General features: G+C 55.3%; 1 protein-coding gene across 3 annotated transcripts in view; it reads left to right on the top strand.

Moving 5' to 3' along the window:
• Positions 1–21,903, top strand: part of HDAC4 (histone deacetylase 4) — a 319,199-nt gene that overhangs the window by 274,642 nt on the left and 22,654 nt on the right. For all 3 annotated transcript variants that reach the window (XM_053597110.1, XM_053597111.1, XM_053597109.1), the window contains exons 16-21: positions 3,932–4,052; positions 10,410–10,456; positions 14,562–14,669; positions 16,771–16,826; positions 18,734–18,821; positions 21,221–21,340. In XM_053597110.1, coding sequence (XP_053453085.1) covers positions 3,932–4,052; positions 10,410–10,456; positions 14,562–14,669; positions 16,771–16,826; positions 18,734–18,821; positions 21,221–21,340 — 540 coding nt within the window. The remainder of the gene's footprint in view (positions 1–3,931; positions 4,053–10,409; positions 10,457–14,561; positions 14,670–16,770; positions 16,827–18,733; positions 18,822–21,220; positions 21,341–21,903) is intronic.

Genomic DNA, 21,903 nt, shown 5'->3' with positions numbered 1-21,903 from the left:
TATCCCAACCTGGCAGCAGTGGACTCCAAGGCCCATGAGGCAGGGTCTCAGCTGAGTGATATTCTGCCTGCCCCTGTGTCCTCTGCCCGGCAGGCCACCCTCACTAGGAGTCCTAAGCCCTGGGGGTTGAGGTGACACGGTGGCTAGGCCTGCATCAAATGGAGGGGCTTCAGTCTCTGCGAGCTTCTGACCGTGGACAAGCCTCAGTTTCCTCATCTATGGAGTGAGGCTGGCAACATCTACCCAAGGGTGTGCTGGGGTCCTAGTGCCCTGCCCATGTCCCTGCCCACTTATGGGGAACTACTGTGTTCCCTCCCCCACATCAGAAGTCTCACCAGGCTAGAGACTGTGTGCGGGGAGGACAGAGTATCCACCTCCACCCAGAGGTGCCAGGCCGTGCAGACATGGCAGAGATGAGCAGGCAGGTCCCACAGCCCGCAGAGTGCCTGACATCATGTCAGGATCCTCTCCGTAAGGCACCAACACTCCTCCAGAAGCTGGGGTGTTTAGGAATAAGTCATTCTGTGGCTCATGGTACCCCAATTTCCCTTACCACTGTTTTTGGTGATGCGTATGTTTCAGGGGGAGGAGACCTGTGAGTCAGCCGAAGACTCCTCTCCCCAAGAGGAGCAGGCTGCGCCCCTATCAGCCAGGGTGGCTGCGCCACTGGGGGGCAGCATCGCCCACAGACCCAGCTGCAGGAGGATCTCCTGGCACCTGCTCCCCTCCAGGGCTGCCCCAGCCTCCCCGTGGCTGCTTCCTGTCCCTCTCGAAATTCTGCCTGTCCCCTCCCCAGGAGGGTCCACTTAGGCCAGGAGGGCTCAGGCGTAGTTTGTCAGCCAGAAAAGCCAACAGGAGCACGGGAAGCCTAGGAACATGTAGGTACAGGGAGGAGGGAGTGGCCCTGAGTCTCCTCTTCCTTCCTTGGTGCCAGGATACAGGTGCCCGCCCTGCCTGGGCCGAGGGATGGCAGAGGCTCCCGGGTGGGGCACAGGGGTCAGATGGAGTCTGGAGGGCCATAGGGAGAGGAGAGCTGGGGGGAGATGGGCTGACTTAACCACCAAGGCAGCAGTGCTGACACCAGACCCTGGGTGTGCTCCTTGAGCCGGACCCTTGCTGCAGCTGCACCTGTGCTGAAGAGCGAGCCTGCCACGTGTTAACTCAGCCCCCATGGACGGGATCAGCCACCAGGCTCCTGCAGAAGCCCTCAGAGGCTGGACACAGACCATTAGGGGCACCCAACAAGAGAAGACAGTGAATGGGACACTAGAGCCCCTGACCAAGTGGGGGCCACAGGAAGACTGGAGCCCAGGCCTTGGAGCCAGGTCCTTTTGGTCAGCGCCCTCCCTCTGGGTAGACAACTGCCAGGGTTCTGGGGGTGGACTTTTCCTGGCACTGCTGTGCTGCATCTGACGTGGCAGGGAAGGACAGGAATGGACCCAGAGGTCTCCTTTACAAGCTTAGAACCCTTTTCTGCCTGCAGGCCAGGCCAGCAAGACTGGCCTCCAACCCGGCTCCTTCTCAATCCACCTCCCTGGACAGCAGCCGGGCATCTCGTGGGAGGCTATGGCATGTGTTATGACTGTTAAGGGTCCTCTGGCCGGTTCACAGAGACCCGGAAGCTAGCTGTAACACAAAGTCCTGAGCTCAGCCTCGTGTGTGCGACCGCCTGCCTCGAGTTTCACAGGGCCCAGGCAGTTCCTGGCCCAGTTCTCTGCTGTCTGGGTACCCTCCTGTCCCCAGGAGCAGCTGCAGGATGGGGTAGAGGGGGCAGGGGAAGCAGCCCTGAGGTCAGAGGCCAAAGGGACCAGAGCCCTGCCAGCATTTTTTTCGTGTCTCTCCAGGCTGTGAGTTTGCAGCTCTAAGGAGTTTTTGAAATTTTGTCCCAGGAGTTAAAAAGCAGACAGAAATGACGAGATCAGCCTCCCATCAAGAGCTGCCAGGGATTCAAAGTGGCTGTGGACGTGCCTTCGAGACACCCGCAGTCTGGGTGCTATAACGTCACAGCCTCAGTCCTGTGCCTGTCTTCATTTCACGTATTCATGAAAATGGGTGTTTCATACTGTTCTAACATTCCCCTTAATTTGTAAATTCTTACTTTGGTCTAACTTAAAATCTCTCTTGTCTGTGACTCCATAGCACTCTACTGAGGGTGACATAGTGAAACTTTGTCTCAAAAAAAAAAAAAAAAATCTCTCTTGCCACAATTCAAGTTCTGACCCAGCAGGGTAGCTTTTACATGGGAGAGCTCACGTGGCTGCTGTGGCCTTGCTGTTGGACCTGCCCCTACTTGGCACTGCACGGCCTGGCTCCTGGCGCCCCCCCACCCTGCGTCCCCCCCGACAATGGCCTCTCCAAGCACGGCCTGCCCAGACACCATCTGTCGAGGCGGTGTGGCTGCATGGAAAGGAGCACTCCACAGGGGCGTTATAGAAGAGGGTCCACAGCGGACACCTGGGCTCCCCGGGTCTGGTGCCCCTACTTGGGGAGGCAGCCTCTGTCCGCCTTTGCATGGACACTGGCTGTGTACCCGAAGTAGAACTATGTTGCGAGTGGAATCAAAGACTAGTTTTCCACCATGGGAACAAGGTGGTATAATAAGGAAGAGTCTGATTTCATGAAATTATTAATGATGAGAAAAAGGTCCCTAAGAGCAGACCTTCACAGCCCAGGGCAGCTGCCCTCCAGGGGCCACTCCTTCCTTCTCCACCCTGTGTGGACAAGGCATAGGCTCTCCTGAAAGCTGCAAGCCCTGGGCTTGATAAACAGCCCCAGGACACCCCATCATGGGCCACCCACACAGCTGAGTGTGTGACACTGAGACCTGGGTGTGGGGCTGAGCAGTGAGGGGATGGGGGGCAGCTCCCTGCTCCTGCTGATGAAAATGGGCCATGGCCACAGTGGTGATGGAGTTTCCATGTGACATGTTAACTTTAGTCTCCTGTCCTGATCCACTGGCCTTTGAAAAGCTTAAATAAGTGCAGCTCAACTGAAGAGTAGAGTTTCTCTGTTCTGGGAAAAGTCTAAAAAATAGGTTAGGTATTTTGATGAGAGGAATTTTCACAACAGAGAAATGCAAAAGGTTACGTCAGTGGCAGCCCAAACTGCCCAGACTGCCCAGCAGCTGGCTACGTCGGTGGCGGCCCAAACTGCCCAGACTGCCCAGCAGCTGGCAGACCTGTGGGAGGGAGGGTGGCTTCACCCTGGGGCTCGGAGGCCCCCAGAGTCCTGTGATCATGAACAGGGAATCAGCTTGTGCTGCCTCTGTCAGCTCACCACTATTTTAAGACCAGACCATGACAGTTGGAAAGCAAAGTAATAATTTGATGCCATATCGCTTATGTGACAGAGAAGGGTAGCACGTTGAAGGCTGGAATTAATTCTTTTGATGTTTTTTTCAAAGTCATAATTAAAGTTTAAGCTCTCTAAAATATTTCTTAAATACTTTATTGTGTTGGTGACGTTGCTTTTTATTTTGCAATAATCAAATCCAATGGGGTTTGTTCACACTGTGGGATCGGGGTGGCTCCCTTGTCACTCTGGGAGATTGGGGTGGCTCCCTCATCACTCTGGGGGATCGGGGTGGCTCCCTCGTCACTCTGGGATCTGGGTGGCTCCCTCGTCACTCTGGGATCTGAGTGGCTCCCTCATCTCTCTGGGGGATCAGGGTGGCTCCCTCATCACTCTGGGATCTGGGTGGCTCCCTCATCACTCTGGGGGATCGGGGTGGCTCCCTCGTCACTCTGGGATCTGGGTGGCTCCCTCGTCACTCTGGGGGATCGGGGTGGCTCCCTTGTCACTCTGGGGGATCAGGGTGGCTCCCTTGTCACTGTGGGATTGGGGTGGTTTGCATGGGAATCACTGCCTATGGCAACAGAAACAGCAGCCTCTGTTGGCCGTGTAAGCATCCTCTTCCCTTCTGTCCCCCCAGAGCATTCGCGGACGGAAGGCCACCTTGGAGGAGCTACAGACAGTGCACTCGGAAGCACATACCCTCCTCTACGGCACAAACCCCCTCAACAGGCAGAAACTGGACAGTAAGAAACTTCTAGGTATTTCAAGATCTTCCTTAACTCCCATGTTGGGTTTGAAATCACCCAAGCTGTGTTTCCAGCCCTCGGCACCTGCAGCTGGGTGGCCGTGGGTCTCGCCCACTAGGTCACAAGGTAAAGAGCCTGGAAGAGAATTCTCACCCAGCTCACGGGATCTGCTTGTTTCTGGTGGAAGTGCCTTGTGGCAAGTAAGTTCCTGTAGAAACGGCCCAGAACCACTGGTGTGCAAGAGTCTCAAATGGCAGAGTGGAGCCTCTGGAGGCTGGTCAGGAAGAGACCCAGCACACTGCTGAGGGCACGCGGCTGCTGTTTTCCTGGCCCTGTTAGCCATGTGGCCCCCATATGCTTAGCTAGAGGGGAGATTTTGGCCTCAAAAAGAGGCATCCTGCTTCAGGAGGTGCCAGACCTTTCAGGGTATCTGAGAGGCAGAGGGACTCCTGATAAACTCAGTGCTCCAGGGGCTCCCTGGGTATAGACTGCAGGCCCGGGGACGGGACTCCCTGGGCATAGACCGTAGGCCCAGGGACAGGGGTTCCTTGGGCGCAGACCACAGGCCTGGGGATGGGGCTCTCTGGGCACAGACCACAGGCCTGGGGATGGGGCTTCCTAGGCACAGACCACAGGCCCTGGTACAGGGACTCCCTGGGCATAGACTGTAGGCCCAGGGATGGGGGCACCCTGGGCACAGACCACAGGCCCTGGTACAGGGACTCCCTGGACGTAGACTGTAGGCCCAGGGATGGGGCTCCCTGGGCACAGACCACAGGGACGGGGCTCCCTGGGCACAGACCTCAGGGACGGGGCTCTCTGGGCGCAGACCACAGGGACGGGGCTCCCTGGGTGCAGACCACAGGCCCGGGGACGGGGCTCCCTGGGCACAGACCGCAGGCCCAGGGATGGGGCTATGTGGGCTCCCTTTGTTCCTAAATAATTTCCTCCCTGACTTTGCATTAGGAAGGGTGAAGTCCACGGTGGCTTTTCCCTGAGCAGGAGACAGAGGAGGGGCTGGGAGCCGTGAGAGACGTGGGAATCCCAGGTCTCAGGGGCAAGGATAAGACTGTGCTTGCCTTGCTTTGCACGTTCTACATGGTGACTGTGAGGAGGGCTGTGCAGAGTCATGGGGTTCAAACATGGAACTCATGCACTACCTGGACCCTTTCCTTCCTCACTCTCTCTCTCACTGGCTTACTTAGCCCCCTGCTGAGGGCATCTTCCTGGACACCCTTGTAGAGTCCTGGTAGTGCTAAGGCCTGAGGACACATGATGCTGCTTCCTGGGTCCCCACAGCCCTACGGCATCCAGGCTTGTAGAAAGACACAACCCTCGAGAGTGGGGGGAGCAGGACAGGAGTGGGCAGCAGCAGGACTGTAGAGGCCGGCGGTGGGGTGGGGGTAGTTGCTGGCCTGTGGACAGGCTCCACAGAGCAGGCTCTAAGCCAAGACAACCGCCACCAACTCACCCCACAGACCCCAGCTGCTTATGAACAGCAACTGCAGAGAGCCTGGACTGGGAGCAGGAGGGGACTCAGAAGTGGGGCTGGGCCAGAGTTGACAGGGAGGCCTCTGGGCCCCAACCCCACAGTCTGGGACAGCTGCAGCTGCTGCTTCTCCAGAAGGGCACCTGGGCTGGAGACACCCCCACCCCTGCCCTAGCAGGCTCCAGAGTACCAGCCTTCTTTACACAAGAAAAGGAGACCCCTGTCCAGGGGACCTGCCTAGTCCAAAGAAAGCTGACATTGCTGTTCCCCAGAAAACAGCCCCTCAAGACCCCTGATACTAGAATTCACAGGTAATAAGCTCTGTGTGCCCAGAACATCTGGCCAGCAATACCTGCTTCCCTCTGAGATCAGAGCAGATGACCAGGGCTTACCCGGGGCTTGGGTGAGTTGCTCAGCAGGGAAGCTGAGTCAGAAATGGAGCAAAGGAAGGTAGCTGGGAGGGAGGCAGGACCTGCAAAGCCGAAGCTCCCTTGTATCTTCAGAGAAAAGACACGGCGCTGTGTCGCAGGGACACCTGCGGGGCGAAAGAGAGTATGCAGACTGCCTGGAGAAGACAGAGCTGAGAAGCACAAGCACAGGGACAGAGCCCTTGGACTGGAGGATGAATTGCGTGACTTCCCAGAAACTGGAGAAAAGCAAGACAGAGCAGGACAGTGAAAAGTGGGAGAGGAGGAGGAGGACAGAGGTGCGGGGCTCCCAGGGGACACACAGAAGGGAGGAGGCCCTGTAGGGGCTCACAGTGGCACTCACCGAGGGTCAAAGGGCCCAGCAAGCACCAGTCGCCAGAGGGGCTCACAGACAAGGGGCAGAGACAGACAGCAGGTTCCCGAGGGAGCAGAAGTGTGGAAGGAGGCATCACGGGTGCGCAGACTCAGGGATCGTCCCTTTAAAGCATTCTTTCTCAAGAAGCCACTGCAGGATGTGCTCCACCAAAGCAAAGAACTGAGTGGCTGCCCCCAGGCCACAAGCCCATCACATATGCCACCCTCAGGATAGTCCCAGAGATGGCAGAGTCCCTGTAGAAGCAGCCAGACCAGCCTGGAGCAGTGTGGCTAAGAGGCAGGCAGGGCTGTCACTGCCAAGGAGCCGCAGGCCATTAGCCGAGCTCAGGATACCAGGGACACTTGTTCCAGCTAAGCAACTCCTGCTCCTCCCCTATAGACCTGCTGCACCCCCACAGCCTGTACACTGTCACCCAGGACCAGGAGGGAATCCCAGTCTACACCCTGCCAGGTGCTTGCTATCGTGAATCCTGTCCCCTAAGATGCATTCAAAACCCCAGAAAGCCTCTACCAGAGTGTAGCCAAGACTCCTTCAGCCTGTCTGCTCTCGGGAGCCGTCACCTCACAGGCATTTTGTCTTTGCTGACACAGCGAGATTTGTTCTTGCCACTCAGCTGCTTCCCAAAGCTTCACCATTAGGGTAGGGCATAGTCCCAGGAAGTGAACCCGTGAGAGGCTTGGGGACAACTGGCCAGAGGCAAGAGTAGCTTCCCGGTGATAGGAACAGGGCTGGGAAGGGCACTGTCCCTGGATGGAGACCCTCCAGCGAGCAGGCGCCCACGTGCTCCTGTGCTCAGAGCCGTGGGGTGTCCCGGGTACCCAGCCTCAGGGTACATTATAGAGCAGGACTCCAGGGCAAAGCAGAGCAGGAAGACTGAGGTGGCCTGGGACTGGAGCTGAAGCAGCTGTCTCCAGAGAGGGTGTGAACACGGCGGGGACACAGGGGCTCATGAGGTCTTAGAAGCAGAAGTTGGTGCAAGGAGATCCACCAATCCAACTAGCACGTGGGGTGACAGGAGAGGTGGAGCCCGAGGAAGGGAGCCTGTTACGACGACGGGGTAGTGTGGACAGTGGAGTCGGCAGGTACCTGGCAGGTTGGAGCTGAGTGAGCGAGAGCCATGTGCAGCAAGGCAGCAGGCCAGGGTCCTCTGTCCTTGGGATTCTTTAGGTCCTGACCAGGAGCCTCGGCTGCCTGGCGTGTCCTTCAGGGAGAGAGGCTGCCCATGGGTCCCAGGATGGGAGGAGACCTGGGCCATGGAGCCTGCTGTGCTGAGTTGGTGCACGGCCCCGTGTTGGAGCCGTTGATCCCTTAGGGTCACTGCTGTCATACCCCTCACACCCATGGTGGTTCCATCTCCTTTCAGAAGGGCAGCTGGTCTGCACGGGCCATCCAGACACCCTGCTGTCTGTTTTTTTTTTTTTGTAGAGACAGAGTCTCACTTTATGGCCCTTGGTAGAGTGCTGTGGCCTCACACAGCTCACAGCAACCTCCAACTCCTGGGCTTAAGCGATTCTCTTGCCTCAGCCTCCTGAGTGGCTGGGACCACAGGCGCCCGCCACAACGCCCGGCTATTTTTTGGTTGCAGTTTGGCCGGGGCCGGGTTTGAACCCGCCACCCTTGGTATATGGGGCCGGCGCCTTACCAACTGAGCCACAGGCGCCGCCCCCTGCTGTCTGTTTTCAAAGGGCCCACCCACTAACCAAGTGTCCTTTGCCTGTCAGTCTTGCAGAAATTTAGCAGGGCTGAAGACAGGGTCGAGGTCAGGGTGAAGGCAGGTGTCACTTCACCAGGGGGAGACTTTTGCAGGTTTTTAAGCTCATTTCAAACGAGGTCTAAGACAAGTCATCTAAAATGCAAGAGGAAAATCAGGCGTGTGGTATCTTTAGGGGAAAAGTGAAGGGCAGGTCTTCCATGGCTTGGGGCTTACTTACCAACCTGCGTTGGCTGCAAGGGGGGCTGCATGTGGGCCCTGGTCCTGTTCACAGCCAGTGAGGGGCCCTGAAGACCCTCCCTTGCTTTTAGCATCTTTGTCGAGATGTTTTCCCACATCCTCTCACCCCATTCCTCCCCCATAGGCAGCCATTTTAATAGACTTAATAGACTTTTTTTATTAACCAAGTATTTAGTGCAAAGCCTGTTGTTGTGTGTGTTTACTTTACATCATTGATGTTATAAATCATGCTGCTTCCTTTTCTGTCCTGCTGAGCTTTGTGTTTAAAACCTATTCACATTACTGTGAGGATGACTTAATCCATTACGTCTCACCACTTGAGATCCATTTTTAAATTTCTGACAGTTTTCCTAACCAAGGAATTCCATTATCAGTCTCAGTATTTCAAACATAGAAATAGCTGGTGATTATCTCAAGTTTGTTAGTGTGGTCCTAATGAGATGTTTAAACATGTCGTGTGATTTCTCTTCCTATTTTAATTAAATCCACAGATTTCTGGGCCACATGCAAAAGGCCCTCCGTGGTCAGTTACTGGTGTGGTGATGTACCACTGTGCACTGTACTTGTCCGAATTGGACTGTGGGCACCTGGGGAAGTCTGACCATGCAGTCATGGGGTTCACCAATGGCAGCTGGCACAGCACTGCCTTGAGGGGGCACCCAGCCTGGTGCTGGGCCCCCTGGGAGCGAGCCTGGCATCGCTCAGGGAAGGGCAGCAGGATGGCCACCCCACACAGAGAGGGCCCCCACCAGGATAGCAATACTTACTAAGGGGCAGTCAGTGTCTTTCCCATCCCAGTCTCAGGTACAGGACACCTGCTACCTGCTCTGGGTGGACAGATGAGGGTGGCCACTGACTCGGGGCAAAAGGTTTCGTGGTCTGATCTGGGTGACTGTGGCCCCAAACCTCAGGAGGCAGTGAAGGGCAGCCTGGGCCCTGGGTGGAGTGCCAGCAGTCCTGGGGCAGGGACACAGCCGAGGGGCTGTCATGGACTTTTGGACCTCTGTCACCCTGTGACTCAGTCCTATCCCCACCCACTGTGGGGTATGTATGAAAACGTGACAGTGTGCCTGGGCTTGTTTTGCTGTGGTCTTTCCTTGGTGGGTGAAGATATCATAATGTGTGTCTGATTCATGGACCAGTTCTGCACTCGGGGTCCGGCTGGGTCCACCCACAGTTCAGAGCAGACCAGTACTTGTGGAGCTTGTCCTCCGTGCTGACCGTTCCTGAAGCTCCCGAGCCCTTTCCAAGCACCATGTGTCCCCCAGAGGAGGATCTCTTCTCATTCATGCAAGGCCACCTACCTGGCCAGGGCCCCAACTGATCCCAAGGCCAAGCTCCTTCCTTGGGCACCAGGCGGCCGAAGCAAGGAATAGGACCCAGGAGCGTCTGGAGTAGGAGCTACAGCCCCAAATCAGGCAGGGCTGGGGCTGAAGGTCCCTGCAGTAGGCACAGCCTTGCCACAGCTGGAAAGTGGGGTCCTGAGCTATGCAGGAGTCTGCTAGGGGAAGCAAGCTAGCAACAGGCCTGAGTCTCCTCCAGGCTGGGGCAGGGCAGCTGCCCATTTGCGGGGTCTCTAGGAGACATGCAGGTTTTATGCTGGTCACCCCTGTAGTCATGTAGGACTGGGACCAAACTGAGGAAAAAGACACCGTGGGAGCACCCAGGTGGTTCTGTGCATGGCCAGCTGTGCCTGGCCTGAGCCTGGGAGCAGGAGGGCCCTTGTGCTCGCAGTCTTCCTTGCTGCAGTGGGGATAGCTTCGGGGCCTCAGAACCAGAGCAGGTGTTGGGTGTGGCAGATGGGGCCTCTGAGGAGCCCAGGCTGCAGTGCTGTGGCAGACAAGCCCTTAGGGGCATAGTGAGGCACAGGGTCGGACTGGGGACAGACTCCTGTCAGGGCACTTTGTGTCCCTGGTGGCTGGGAGTCTCCTAAGCCCCTGAGGAGGTGACTGGTGCTGTGTGAATTTGAGTTGCTGGCCAGACGCTGACCTGCCCCCGGGAAGTGTCATGTTGTGCATGTCTGACGAGTGCCACGCCACGTGAATGACTCCAGTGTCCCAAGAGCCTGCGCTGTGCCTGACTCCCCATGACCTCAGCCTTCTGACAGCTCCCCTTCTCCCCACAGGCTCGCTAACCTCGGTGTTTGTCAGGCTGCCTTGCGGTGGCGTTGGGGTGAGTATTTCTTTAATGTGTAAATAATGTCCTGTTTCTCCTTGAGTCCCAGTGGTCACAGAAATCGTAGCCTTGCTCTCCTCAGAGTGGATAATTGCTGCCAGGTGTTTTCCATACACAGGGGCTGGCGGCAGGGGCTGCCATGTGTGGCTTCAAAGGCTGCAGGAGCCGCAAACGTTTGGATTGCAGGACTCGGGCACTTTCTCTGGGGAAGCTTGTACAGCACGCCAGCTCAGGCTCTGGTGGGAAGCGGCTCTCTCTGTAAGAACAAGCTGGTGTCTCGTCTACCCCTAAGTCTGTAGCAGTGATGTGCTGTTTTCAACAGCAATGTGTTGTCTCAAGGGAATGTGTCTCTGCTCAGACCCAGATTCCACACTGAGGTTGCAGGTGCAGCCCTCAGTGTGGTAACCACAGACTGCAGGACTACTATTGTGGCATTTACCAGGCTGCCGGCTTGGCCGGACTGGCCTTTCTTCTACTCCACCACACACGGCATGGAACTAGCCTGGACCTTGAATGGCAAAGGACCATCCAGTGTGGGTGTCCACCTCTCTGTCTAGACAGTCACCCCTCACAGTGACCAAGGCTCTCCCTAGCCCTTTTGCTCTCTGATGCACGGTGTGGGGGTGGACAGTGACAGAGCTGCGACTTGAAGGGGGAGGCCAAGCCCTCTGGACGGTCTGCCAAACCTTACAGCTCCACAACTCTGAGAAACACTGCAGACGGTCACAGGCATGGTGGATAGCAAGGCCGTTGGAGCTGGAACACAGTGTGTCGTCACAGATCACAGGGTGAAGCGAAGGTCTGGGTTCTGTTATGGAAATGAAACAAAATTGTTTTCTTCCTGAGTCTTTACAGAAATCGCTACTTTGAAAATTATCCTGTCAGAAAGAGAATAAATGACATTTGCTTAGACCACCACCAAGCTCTCCTAGGGTTATTTTATTTTGTGTTGTAAATAGGCTGCAATCTCTTAATTCAGGGCAAATTTTTGGCCAGACTTAAAAGATCTGCATTTGCACTGCCCTGCAGCCAGCACGCCTGTACAAAGCCCAATTTATAATTTGCAAACGAAAGCTAAATGCAGGCTTGGCCCTGGGGTTGAGCCTGGGCAGCCCCTCCCACACTTGAAGTCCCAAGGCTCAGCAGCAGTGGAGAGTGGGAGTCCTTAGGTAATGTTTCTTCCCATTGTTTTCGAAGATGACCTCTAACTGGAAGACACAGCAGGTGGCACAGTCCCCTGCCCTGGCTTTGGGCTGGACTATCATCACAGGCATATATGCAGCCCACCAATGCCTGGTTAGCCAGGGGCTAGCCCTTTGGGGTGTGGACCCAGGAGCCTGAGTGTGGATGGACTCGGAATGCTCTCCTAGAGAGATGGCAGGCAAGGATAGCCTGCCTGCTCCGGCAACATCAGGTTGGCATCTGGGGCATGCAGCTGGGACTTTCAAAGTTTGGGTTTTTTGTTTGTTGTGAGACAGAGTCTCACAATGTTGCCCTCAGTAGAGTGCCATGGCAGCCTCCAGCTCCTAGGTTCCAGTGATCCTCTTGTCTCATCTTCCAGAGTAGCTGGGACTACAGGCACCTGCCAACAGAGTAGCTGGGACTACAGACACCTGCCAACACCCAGCTAGTTTTTAGAGATGGGCTCTTGTTCTTGCTCAGAAAGGTCTTGAACTCGTTAGCTGAGGCAGTCCACCCACCTTAGCCTCTCAGAGTGGGCTAGGGGACTTTTTTAAAGTTTGAAACTCACCTTCCTTAAAATTGTTACAACCTTTTTTCAAGTGAAATAAACTTCTTTTTGTTCCTCTCCTAACTGTGAGTTTCAGATGAGCGAGGAGGCATGCCCTTGAACTTCCCACTTAGCCTGGCCCTGCTTGGTCTGGATGTGGCCAGCTCTCCAAGGCATACCCAGGACTGGCGCCCCCAGTGTCCCCAGTTCAGCTCTCTGTGGTGTTCCCAGGGGGGATTTCTGCTCGTTTCCCCTCCAGGGTGTTTCTTTCTTCTCCATATGACACCCAGCGTGAGCCTCTGCCCTTTCTTGAATCCCTTTCTTCCTGCCCAGCCCTTGGCAGCACTGTGGCCTAAGTCTTTCCCTGGCCAGGAGCCCTGTGCTTCTGAGAGCTAGGGGTGCAGGAGGGTTTGTCCCTCACACTGTTCAGGGTAATCCAGGTCACTGGGAGGGCAGAGGACTTGCCTCCCGCCATAGGTACCCCACGTGCTGAGCAGCCCCAGGAGGCAGAGCACCCAGAAAGGCCCCTTTCCCCTCCCTGTTGCATTCCTAGTCCTAAAGCCCAGGTTGTTGCATTTTTTTGTTGTTTTTTTTTTTTGGGGGGGGGTTGCAGTTTTGGCTGGGCCGGGTTTGAACCTGCCACCTCCTGTATATGGGTCTGGTGCCCTACTCCTTTGAGCCACAGGCGCTGCCCCAGGTTGTTGCATTTTGATGGGAAAGAATCTCTGAGTACTTTGGGCCAAACTGCTGTGGCCAGAGCCTGCACCACCCAGGACCTGCTACCCCAAGGGCACAGGGCAGCTGGTGGCCTCTGCTGCCCGGTTCTGCTGAGGTAACCTGCTTAGTGAGTAACAATACAGCATCATGTGCGGTAGGGGCCGTTCTTTATGAGCTGAATGTCAATGCTGTGGAGAGCAGGCAAAGTGGAGAGCATGCTCCTGACATTTGGAAACTATTTCAAGAACACAGAGATTCAGCTATTGAAGAGAATAACCATCACTTAGTATACTCTCCAGAAAATGTCTTCAGCGCCGTGTAAATGCATTCTAAATGACTTGCTTTGAAGATGGAGCTTCAAGACAGTCTGGAAAGAAACCCTATGTCCCATGTAATGATCAGTGCCAGTCCAGTGGCCCAGTGGCCTTGGGCGGGCAGGAGCCTGTGTGAGCCTGGGCCGGGGCAGAGGAGAGCAGGGCAAGCAGGATCGGCCCCTCCCTAGGGACCCCCAAAGTCCTCAGTGCCCAGGGGAGGTCAGCTTGAGAAGTAGGGGTCCTCCAGCAGTGCCGGAGACATCACCAGGCTTGGCATGGCCCCAGGAAGGGCACAAGTTTCAAGTTGTATCTGCCCAAGGAAGTAGCTTGCCCAGCCCACAGCATCCTGCTGGCGAGAAGGACGTTGGGACAGCCACCAGGGCCTGGCAGTGGCCATGTGCTTCCTTGCAGCCCTCTGGCCCCAGCCAGGCTCCCTCAGGAGACTGTTCCTTACAGGAATGGCTGTCTTCTTCCTCGCCCTTGTTAGCCACGGCTTAAAAAAAAAAATTAATGTGCCTAAAATAAATGAACCTACAAAGAGAAATTGTTGGACGCATCTGTGTGAAAGTTTTCTGTTTGAGATAGAAATGTCTAATGGTTGGACTTGCTATCACCAGGGGCCGATCAGGGTGACTCCTCCGGGCCTGCTCAGCTCCTGTTGTCAACATTTCGCCTCTGGTTACTTTTGGTACACGATAAAGCAGTGATTTGAAGAGACCCCTCCCTGATTCTTTCTTCTCTGACATCTCTTACTTCTGCTGATTTGTTAGTATAGGTCGACTGTCCCTTATCCTAAATACTCACAACCAGAGTGTTTCAGATTTTATTTTTCCAAACGTTGGGGGTATTTGCCTTGTGAGTACTGGTTCAGCATCCCTAATACAAAAATCCAGAACCTGAGCACTGCCATGTACATGTTTTGAGTGTCATGTGAGCACCCAAGAAGTTTCAGACTTGGTAGCATTTCAGACTTTGAGATTCAAGACGCAATCCCAAGAACTCTTAACTATGGCAGCAGGAAAAGGGAGCAAGCAATCCTGACACCCCTGCTTCTCACTCCCGGTATGTTGGAGCAATAGAGCAAAGAAAGGACACCTCAGAACAAGTGAAAACATGTCTTATTTCTGGTGTGTTCACTTGTGTTTTTCTATTCGGTGTGTTTAATGTGTCTCAGGAAGAAGCAAGCCCAGACCTAGGCTGGGTCTTTCCTGTCTGGAAGGTCCTGGGCTTTCAGAGACAGAGCCCTTGGGCTCTCTGGGCCTGCAAGCTGCACGGCCCGTAGGGGCTTGTTGGGTGACAGTGACTTCAGACGTCGGCCTCACTGCAGGTGCTGTCTCCACAGGTGGACAGCGACACCATATGGAACGAGGTGCACTCTTCGGGGGCGGCCCGCCTGGCCGTGGGCTGTGTGGTGGAGCTGGTTTTCAAGGTGGCCACAGGGGAGCTGAAGGTCAGTCGGGGCCTGGGTGGCAGTGGGTTTCCAGCCTGGGGGAGGGACACAGAGGGGACTCGGGACTGGGGCTCAGCACAGCCTTGCACTGTTGAAGCAGAGGGACAGTCCCACATTTGTGACCACACATGCTCAGTGCAGAAATTCTATGAGTTAGTATTGACCATCAGTATTGACCATATTAGAGATTAAAACTGAGAAATTTTTAAAATATTTACTAGTTTATGAATAACAGCATCTGCTCGTAAATGACAGCTGAGTTCCCATGGCTGCCTCGTGTTGGTTGTGACATGTTGAGGTTGTAGAGAAGCCTGACCTCATGCAGGTCTGTAGTCAGAAAAGATGTGTTTTAATAGTCTTGTCAGCTGCGTGTGGGTATTCTTCTGTGATGCCAGCCTGTAATTCAGGGGGCAGTGTCCTGCAGACTCACCACCCCACGTGTCTGAAGCCAGGTTGGGGCCTTCTCCATTCTGGCCACCCCAGGAGCCCTTCCTGCGTGTGATGGGTGTTTACAGAGGTGTGATTCTGCAGTACGAAATGTCATCATCTGGAAATCCATGTTCACTGAGTTATGTAGATCCTCCAAACCCAGACACAGTGCACGGCACCAAAGAGGCATGAACTTCTGGACCCACTGATGTACGTGTCTCCACCCACCTCACCAGAAAAGCCTTGTGAGCACTCGAAGAGTGTCGTGGCACTGGCAGGCTCGTGTTTTCCAAACTAGTTTCACTTGAAAGCGCAAATTATACCCCTGACAACTTGCCTGCCACTTTCCTTCCAGGGACAATTCTCTTCTTTGGATTTTGAGACCCGTCTTAGATTTATCCACTTGGGGTAACCGAGTTTCTCCACATCCTTCAGGAGTCAGGGTCCTGTGGGCTGAGGAGCCCTCCAGCCCCCCGCTCGGATGGCTGTCGAGGTTTCCCCTCATCCTTGCTCCCAGCAGCCTCCTTCCTGGCACCCTACTCGGGATGGTAAAAGTTCACGTGTTTGAGGGTGGAAACTTAATAAGATGTGTAACTGCTGTCTCACCAAGGACAACTTTAAAGGAAACTGCCTTGTCCCCAACACATGCTGTGAGCGTGGGCAGGACCTGCTTGCACCAGGCCGTGGGAGCCCCCAGGGGTTTGCCCTCCAGGGCCCCACCCCTTCAGTGTGGCCATCTGCACAGTGACGGGGCAGGAAAGCTGTGCACGTGTGAAGGCAAGACCACCCCCACACACACACTGAGTCCCTGTGTAGTGTGCAGGTGTGGGGACAGGGCTGTGGCTCCTACAGGATTGTGTGTTGAGGGTGGGTTTCTCCCTCCACCTCCCTTACTACCGTGTTGTTGAGCCCAGTCCCTGTGGCCAGCCAGCCTGCCGCCTTCCATGGCACATGCCTATTGCTGTCACGGGCCCTGACTATACCACTTCCTGTTGTTATGAGACTGCTTGGAGTGGCGGGGGGGGGGGGTAGACCCTTCAAACCCTTCTTACCGAAGCTGCTACAGAGCGGTTTGCAGACGATTTCTAAAGCGTACGTGACAGGATGGGGAGCACGAAGCCGTACTCCAGCCTCTGCATTTCTTCTTTGTGCTGATAGAGCTGTTAGTTTTATGTGTCACCTACTTGCCCCCTCCCCGGGAGCTGAACTGCCCTGAGGACAGAGATGGTCAGATGGAGGCCAAGCTGGAGCACAGAGCCTCGCCCCCACGTGAACTGAGCAGAGCCTTTCCTCTCATCCCCATGTGGGGCTCCCCAGGCTGCTGCTTGCTGGGTGCTGGCCGTGAGCCCACGGGGCAAGAACGTACCTTCAACACTGCCCCAGGCCCCCGACTGAGCAGGCTTCACAGAGAAAAAGGCAGGGCCAAGTCGCCTCTAATCTTAGTAACTGGGTTCCCGGACCCTCCACTCACCCCTGTGAGAGGAAGGGCCCAGACTTCTTAGAAGGGCTCCCAGCCAGCCCTGTAATCTGTCCCAGGCAGTGTGGCCTGGCCACAGCCAGAAGCCACCCCCTCCAGCACATCCCAAGTCTGCTGAAAGGCCCCTTTGTGTCAGTTTCCTCCTTGATGTAACGTGTTTCGTCACTCTCTCCCACCTGTCTGCTCCCTCTGTAGAATGGCTTTGCTGTGGTCCGCCCCCCAGGACACCATGCTGAGGAGAGCACCCCCATGTAAGTAAACACACAGTCCCTCTTGGGCCGGGAGGAACTGGGTTGCCTGCCTGCCTATGGCGCGTCCCAGCTCACCTCCAGGTCCCATGCACTGAAATGTGTAGAGCACGCCCAGCTCAGAGCCCCGTGAGCTGGCGCTGAGCAAAGATGCCACTGCTGCCAGCACCCTGGTCAGTGCACTGAGGAGCTGGGTGAGGCCGAGGAAAGGGGCTGTGGGGTCAGTCCAGGGACGTCCACTGCTCAGGGCATTTGCTGTCAGCTCAGGAGAGGGACTTGCGCTGGAGCAGGCTAACGCGACTCTGTGCAGACCTCACGGCTGGCCTCTAAGGTCACTTCGTGTGTGGCGGCTGCTGGCTGGCCCTGACAGGTGGGTGCTGGTGAGGCAGGTCACAGTCATGTGCGCACAAGCCCGCTTCCTGGACTGACACCTGAGGACCCAGAGGAGGTGACCAGTAAGGAGTAGGGTTACCCAGTTGTCACTGTTCCTGGAGAGCCAGTGTCAGGTTAGGGGCAGCATGGCCCCTAACCCCGCCGCTGCGAATCGAGCCTTTGCTGCCTAGGTGGTGCCCAAGTGGCAGGCCATTTCCAGAGCCATGGACACCACCCTGCTGTGCAGGGCCGGCCCTCGGAGTTGTTAGCTCCACCCTTCACTGGGGACCAGAGAGGCACCTAACTCTGCTGCCTGGAGGCACCTAACTCTGCTAACTGGAGAATTCCACTAGCAGTTCAGGTGGGCAAAGCAAGTTCAAGTACCTATAATCGTAGTGTCAGGAAGAGTCCAGGACGTAGGGAATGGCCAGAAGCAGCCCAAGTGAGGAGCATCCCCAGGTGACCGGGAAGGAGTCTCCATACCACTCAGTGAGGTTGGGCTCTAGCCCCACAACCAGAGAGCTCTGTATTTCACATCAGGAAGCCTGTGTTCTAAAACGGAGTCTGCTTCATGCCCAGAAGAAAGATACCATCACCACGTGGAGTAAACTTTGGGTTGGAATCTTTGTGGCTTTGCCCAAAAGCCATGTGGTCACTCCACATCCCAGAACACTCCACCTGTAGTACAGACTTCTCTGTCCCATCCCTCTGAAGTTACTCCTCTGACATGTCTGAGTTGCCGGGTGCTCTAAACAGCAACACACACAGGAAGCAGATGTATGTTTGCGGCTGTGCTCCCGCAGGCTGCAGGTGTGGCCAGGCCCAGGGCAGCAGCGCCCATCCCGCAGAAGAGGCTGGGGGTGTCCTGTGTGTGTGGCCTGGATTCTGAAAAAGAACAACTAATGTTTCTCAGTGATAATTCAAAGGGAAATTTAGATTGAAAAGATTTTCATTTTGAGTCACTTCTTGTTTTCCCAATCTTTTGAATAGATTGTTTAAAATTATAGCTAATTATATCTCTTAGACTATGGAAAGGTCCACAGTAAGGAGCTAAATTAAGTAACTTCTGCGTTTTGTGGACCAGAGCATCTCTTGAGATTCAGTAAGTGCTCTGTGACATATCCCAGCAAGTCAGAGGAACATTGGGAAAATGAAACTGGACTCTCTAACCAAAGAGGTGTTTGACATCTCCAGCCAGGAGACTGTGTGTGTGTGTGTGTGTGCGTCTGTTGGTGTGTGCACATCTGGTGTTTGTGTGTGTCTGTGTGGTATGTGTGCATCTGTGTGGGGTGTGTGTGTGCATCTGTGGGGTGTGTGTGGTGTGCGTCCATCTCTGTGTGCGTCTGTGCGGTACATGGGTGTCCATGTCTCAGGCAGTTATATGGCATCAGTTAATGGTCACCAGCTACTTGTCCAGGAACTTGCGAAGTCACCAGAACCCTCCTCATGCCTCAGGGATTCTGGTGGTCCTGCAAGCTGTATAAAAACTGGCTGACAGACACCACATTTTATCTGTTTGTCCTAATTCTGTCCTCCAGGGGCTTTTGCTACTTTAACTCTGTGGCAGTGGCAGCCAGACTTCTACAGCAGAGACTGCATGTGAGCAAGATCCTCATTGTGGACTGGGTGAGCACAGCCCCCAAGACCCCAGAGGGCCCTCCACCCTCCTGTCCCCGCCACAGAACAGCCCTGGGGGCCCCTCCTGTCATCCCCAGCCGTCTGTGTGTGTGTACACAGAAGAGGTAGGATTTAGATTGGGGGAAGTTAGCTTTCTGGGAACTATCTCAAAGATAGCAGAAAATTAAAGCCCCACTTCTGCTCAGAGTCATTTTACATCTTCTGTTAGCCAAGCCTGCCAGCCCTTGGCTCAGGGGCATCTTGAAACGTGTCTGTGGTTGAGGGCAGCCCCAGGTGGCCACACTTGGCAAGACCTTGTCAGAAGGTGGCTCTGTGGGGTTGTGCCCAGCTGACCCGAGAGGCCAGGATGCGCCCCGCCCCACCTCTGCTGCAGGCACCACCCCGAGAAGCCCTTCCTCCTGCTTCTGTAGCTGCTGACTAGAGTGGAGTGGGGACCACGGAGCCCCCCATGCCTCCCCAGAAGAGGTGCCACTTCCCCAAGCCCCACTACCCCCAAATCTTACCTCTTTTTAAATAACATCGGAATTTGAATTCCCAAAATAAGCATACTGAGTCTTACACTGGCATAAATACTCAAGGTACTTGTTTCATTACTCCTTTTTAAGCCGTATATACAGAGGGCGCCAAAAAAAGTATATACATTTTTTTTTTTTTTTTTGGTAGAGACAGAGTCTCACTTTATGGCCCTCGGTAGAGTGCCGTGGCCTCACACAGCTCACAGCAACCTCCAATTCCTGGGCTTAAGCGATTCTCCTGCCTCAGCCTCCCGAATAGCTGGGACTACAGGCGCCTGCCACAACACCCAGCCATTTTTTGGTTGCAGTTTGGCCGGGGCCGGGTTTGAACCCGCCACCCTCGGTATATGGGGCCAGCGCCCTACCGACTGAGCCACAGGCGCCGCCCAAAAGTATATACATTTTAAGAAAGGAAAAAACTATATTAAGATTTTTAACAATATAAACTGATAACAAAAGATGACCGCAAGTCATGTTTGTGTCCTACAATTATGAGAGGCACTCAGCGTGGCTCCCACCCATCTCTGTTACCGCGTATACTGAGTGTTAGAAATTAACACAAAATGTGTGCACACTGCTTGGCACCCTCTGTGCATACATAGTGTGTTCATAATTTGTGATTTATCTCATAGTGTTTTTACAGAAGTGAAAAAGCAGGTCCATTGGGTTGAGTTGTGATTTGAATTGCAGAAATCCTCCTCAGTTTGAGCTAAAAACAGCAAAACACAACCCAGGGTCCCACGCGAGCTCCCAGGTAGGCAAGTTCTGTAGAGAAAGGACTCACCTGGCCCAGGAGGTGGCCTGGGCAAGTCACTGGGGGTCTTCAGAGTCCTAGACCTGGAGCTGGTGAGCCTTTCTGTCAGCCCCTTGTAAGGGAGAAAGTGGAAATGCCAGAGGGGAGAGGTCTGAGACAGCTGGTGGCTGAGTCTGGAGACCCCTCTGTGTCCAACATGTAGGCTCTGTCCAAGTATTTCAGGTAGGTGGGCAGCCCACCCGGACGCTGTGTGTACGCACTCAGTGAGGGTGTGCTGGGGGGCTGTGCATGGGGGGATCAGGCCCTCTGCATGGGGAAGCCGCACGGCACAGGAGGCCACTGTGGTCAGGTGATCACCTGCTGGCTTTGTGGCCCTGTCCTCACTACTCCTGGTGTGCGACTGCACTTCCTCGTCCCCCTCAGTGAGCACACAGACCTGTGTGCACGTGATGTGGCGCCCCGAGTTCCCGTGTGCTCAGCCTCCGACTCGCTGCAGCTGCTCTCAAGAGCACAACTATTGTGACAGGGCTGTCCCTCACCCGCCAGCCTGGACGAACAGGCACAGGCCTGGCTGCGTGTCCCCTAGTGCTTGTCTACGTAGTAGTTGTAAGAAGCAGCTGGTGGTGTTAGCACAGGCCATTGCTTACAGCCACATGACACTTTATCCTCCTCTCCCCCTGCATCTGGCAGGGCCTTGGCACCTCGAATGTGCCTGTCAGTGGATACAGTGAACAGCCACCCAGTCTTTACTTCCCTCAGCTACAGGAAGCTGAGGAAACTGCTCACTGGTCAGAGATGTGACAGGAGCAAGGATTTGTTTGAAAACTCACAGCCTCCAGACCTGGCCGTGGCACCAACCCCTTGCTCACAACTGTACTCAGGGATATGCCACGTGCCGAGGATTGGGAAGGGTACCACAGGTCTGGGCAGTGCCCTTGGAATCCTTGCAGCTCCCATGTGGCTCCTGGCCCAGCCCTGCTGAGTGCAGTCCTGGTTGGAGGGACAAGGTCATCCCATGAGCAGGGGCCACTGTCAACTGCCCAGGTGGGGACAGCCCCTAGTGAGGGCTACACCCAATGCCTGGTTGTACCCTGAGTCAGCTCCCCCTGCTCTTCAAGGATGTGCACCACGGGAACGGGACGCAGCAGGCCTTCTACAGTGACCCCAACGTCCTGTACGTGTCACTGCACCGCTATGACGACGGGAACTTCTTCCCAGGCAGCGGGGCCCCTGACGAGGTGAGCAGGCTCCTGGCAGGCCTAGGGGGAGGGCCACGCTGCCTGCCACGGAGGAGAGGCCAAGGGTAGCACTTGGCTCGAGCCCAGATAGCAAGACATCCGCCTGGGTCCCGCCCAGTGCCTGTGCTTACGTGGTCTGTGTTTTGTCTGAAGTTCAGATAAAAGCCTGGAGACCGTACCTGGTTCCAGCCTAGGCAAACTGAAGCATGTCTGAGCAAGTGAGCCCACAGTGCCCACCTTCTCCCACGCAGGGCCAGGCTGCTCCCTGCGCAGGAGCAGTGCCCCAGGTGACATCCACTAAGGATGCTCCAGTCTGGACACTGCATCCTCCATCCACTCACCTATCCTGGGCTATGTGGCAACCACTAAATGGCAGGCCCCGAGTCCCCTACACATGGGCCCCATCAGGGGAATTCCCCCAGGGAAAAGACTCATCTCCTTCTGGGCCTTTCTTCATGACAGGAAATAGGAAGTGGCAGGGTCATCACAGTTTCTGCCCACAGAGAGCCCAATCTGACCACTATGTCAGCCTAGGGTACACACTTCAGCAGGTCCTAGCAGTG

This window comes from Nycticebus coucang, chromosome 7 (assembly GCF_027406575.1).
Source record: "Nycticebus coucang isolate mNycCou1 chromosome 7, mNycCou1.pri, whole genome shotgun sequence".
Lineage (NCBI taxonomy): Eukaryota > Metazoa > Chordata > Mammalia > Primates > Lorisidae > Nycticebus > Nycticebus coucang.
Note: the sequence above shows the minus strand (reverse complement) of the source record. Positions and strands in the feature narration are given on the sequence as shown.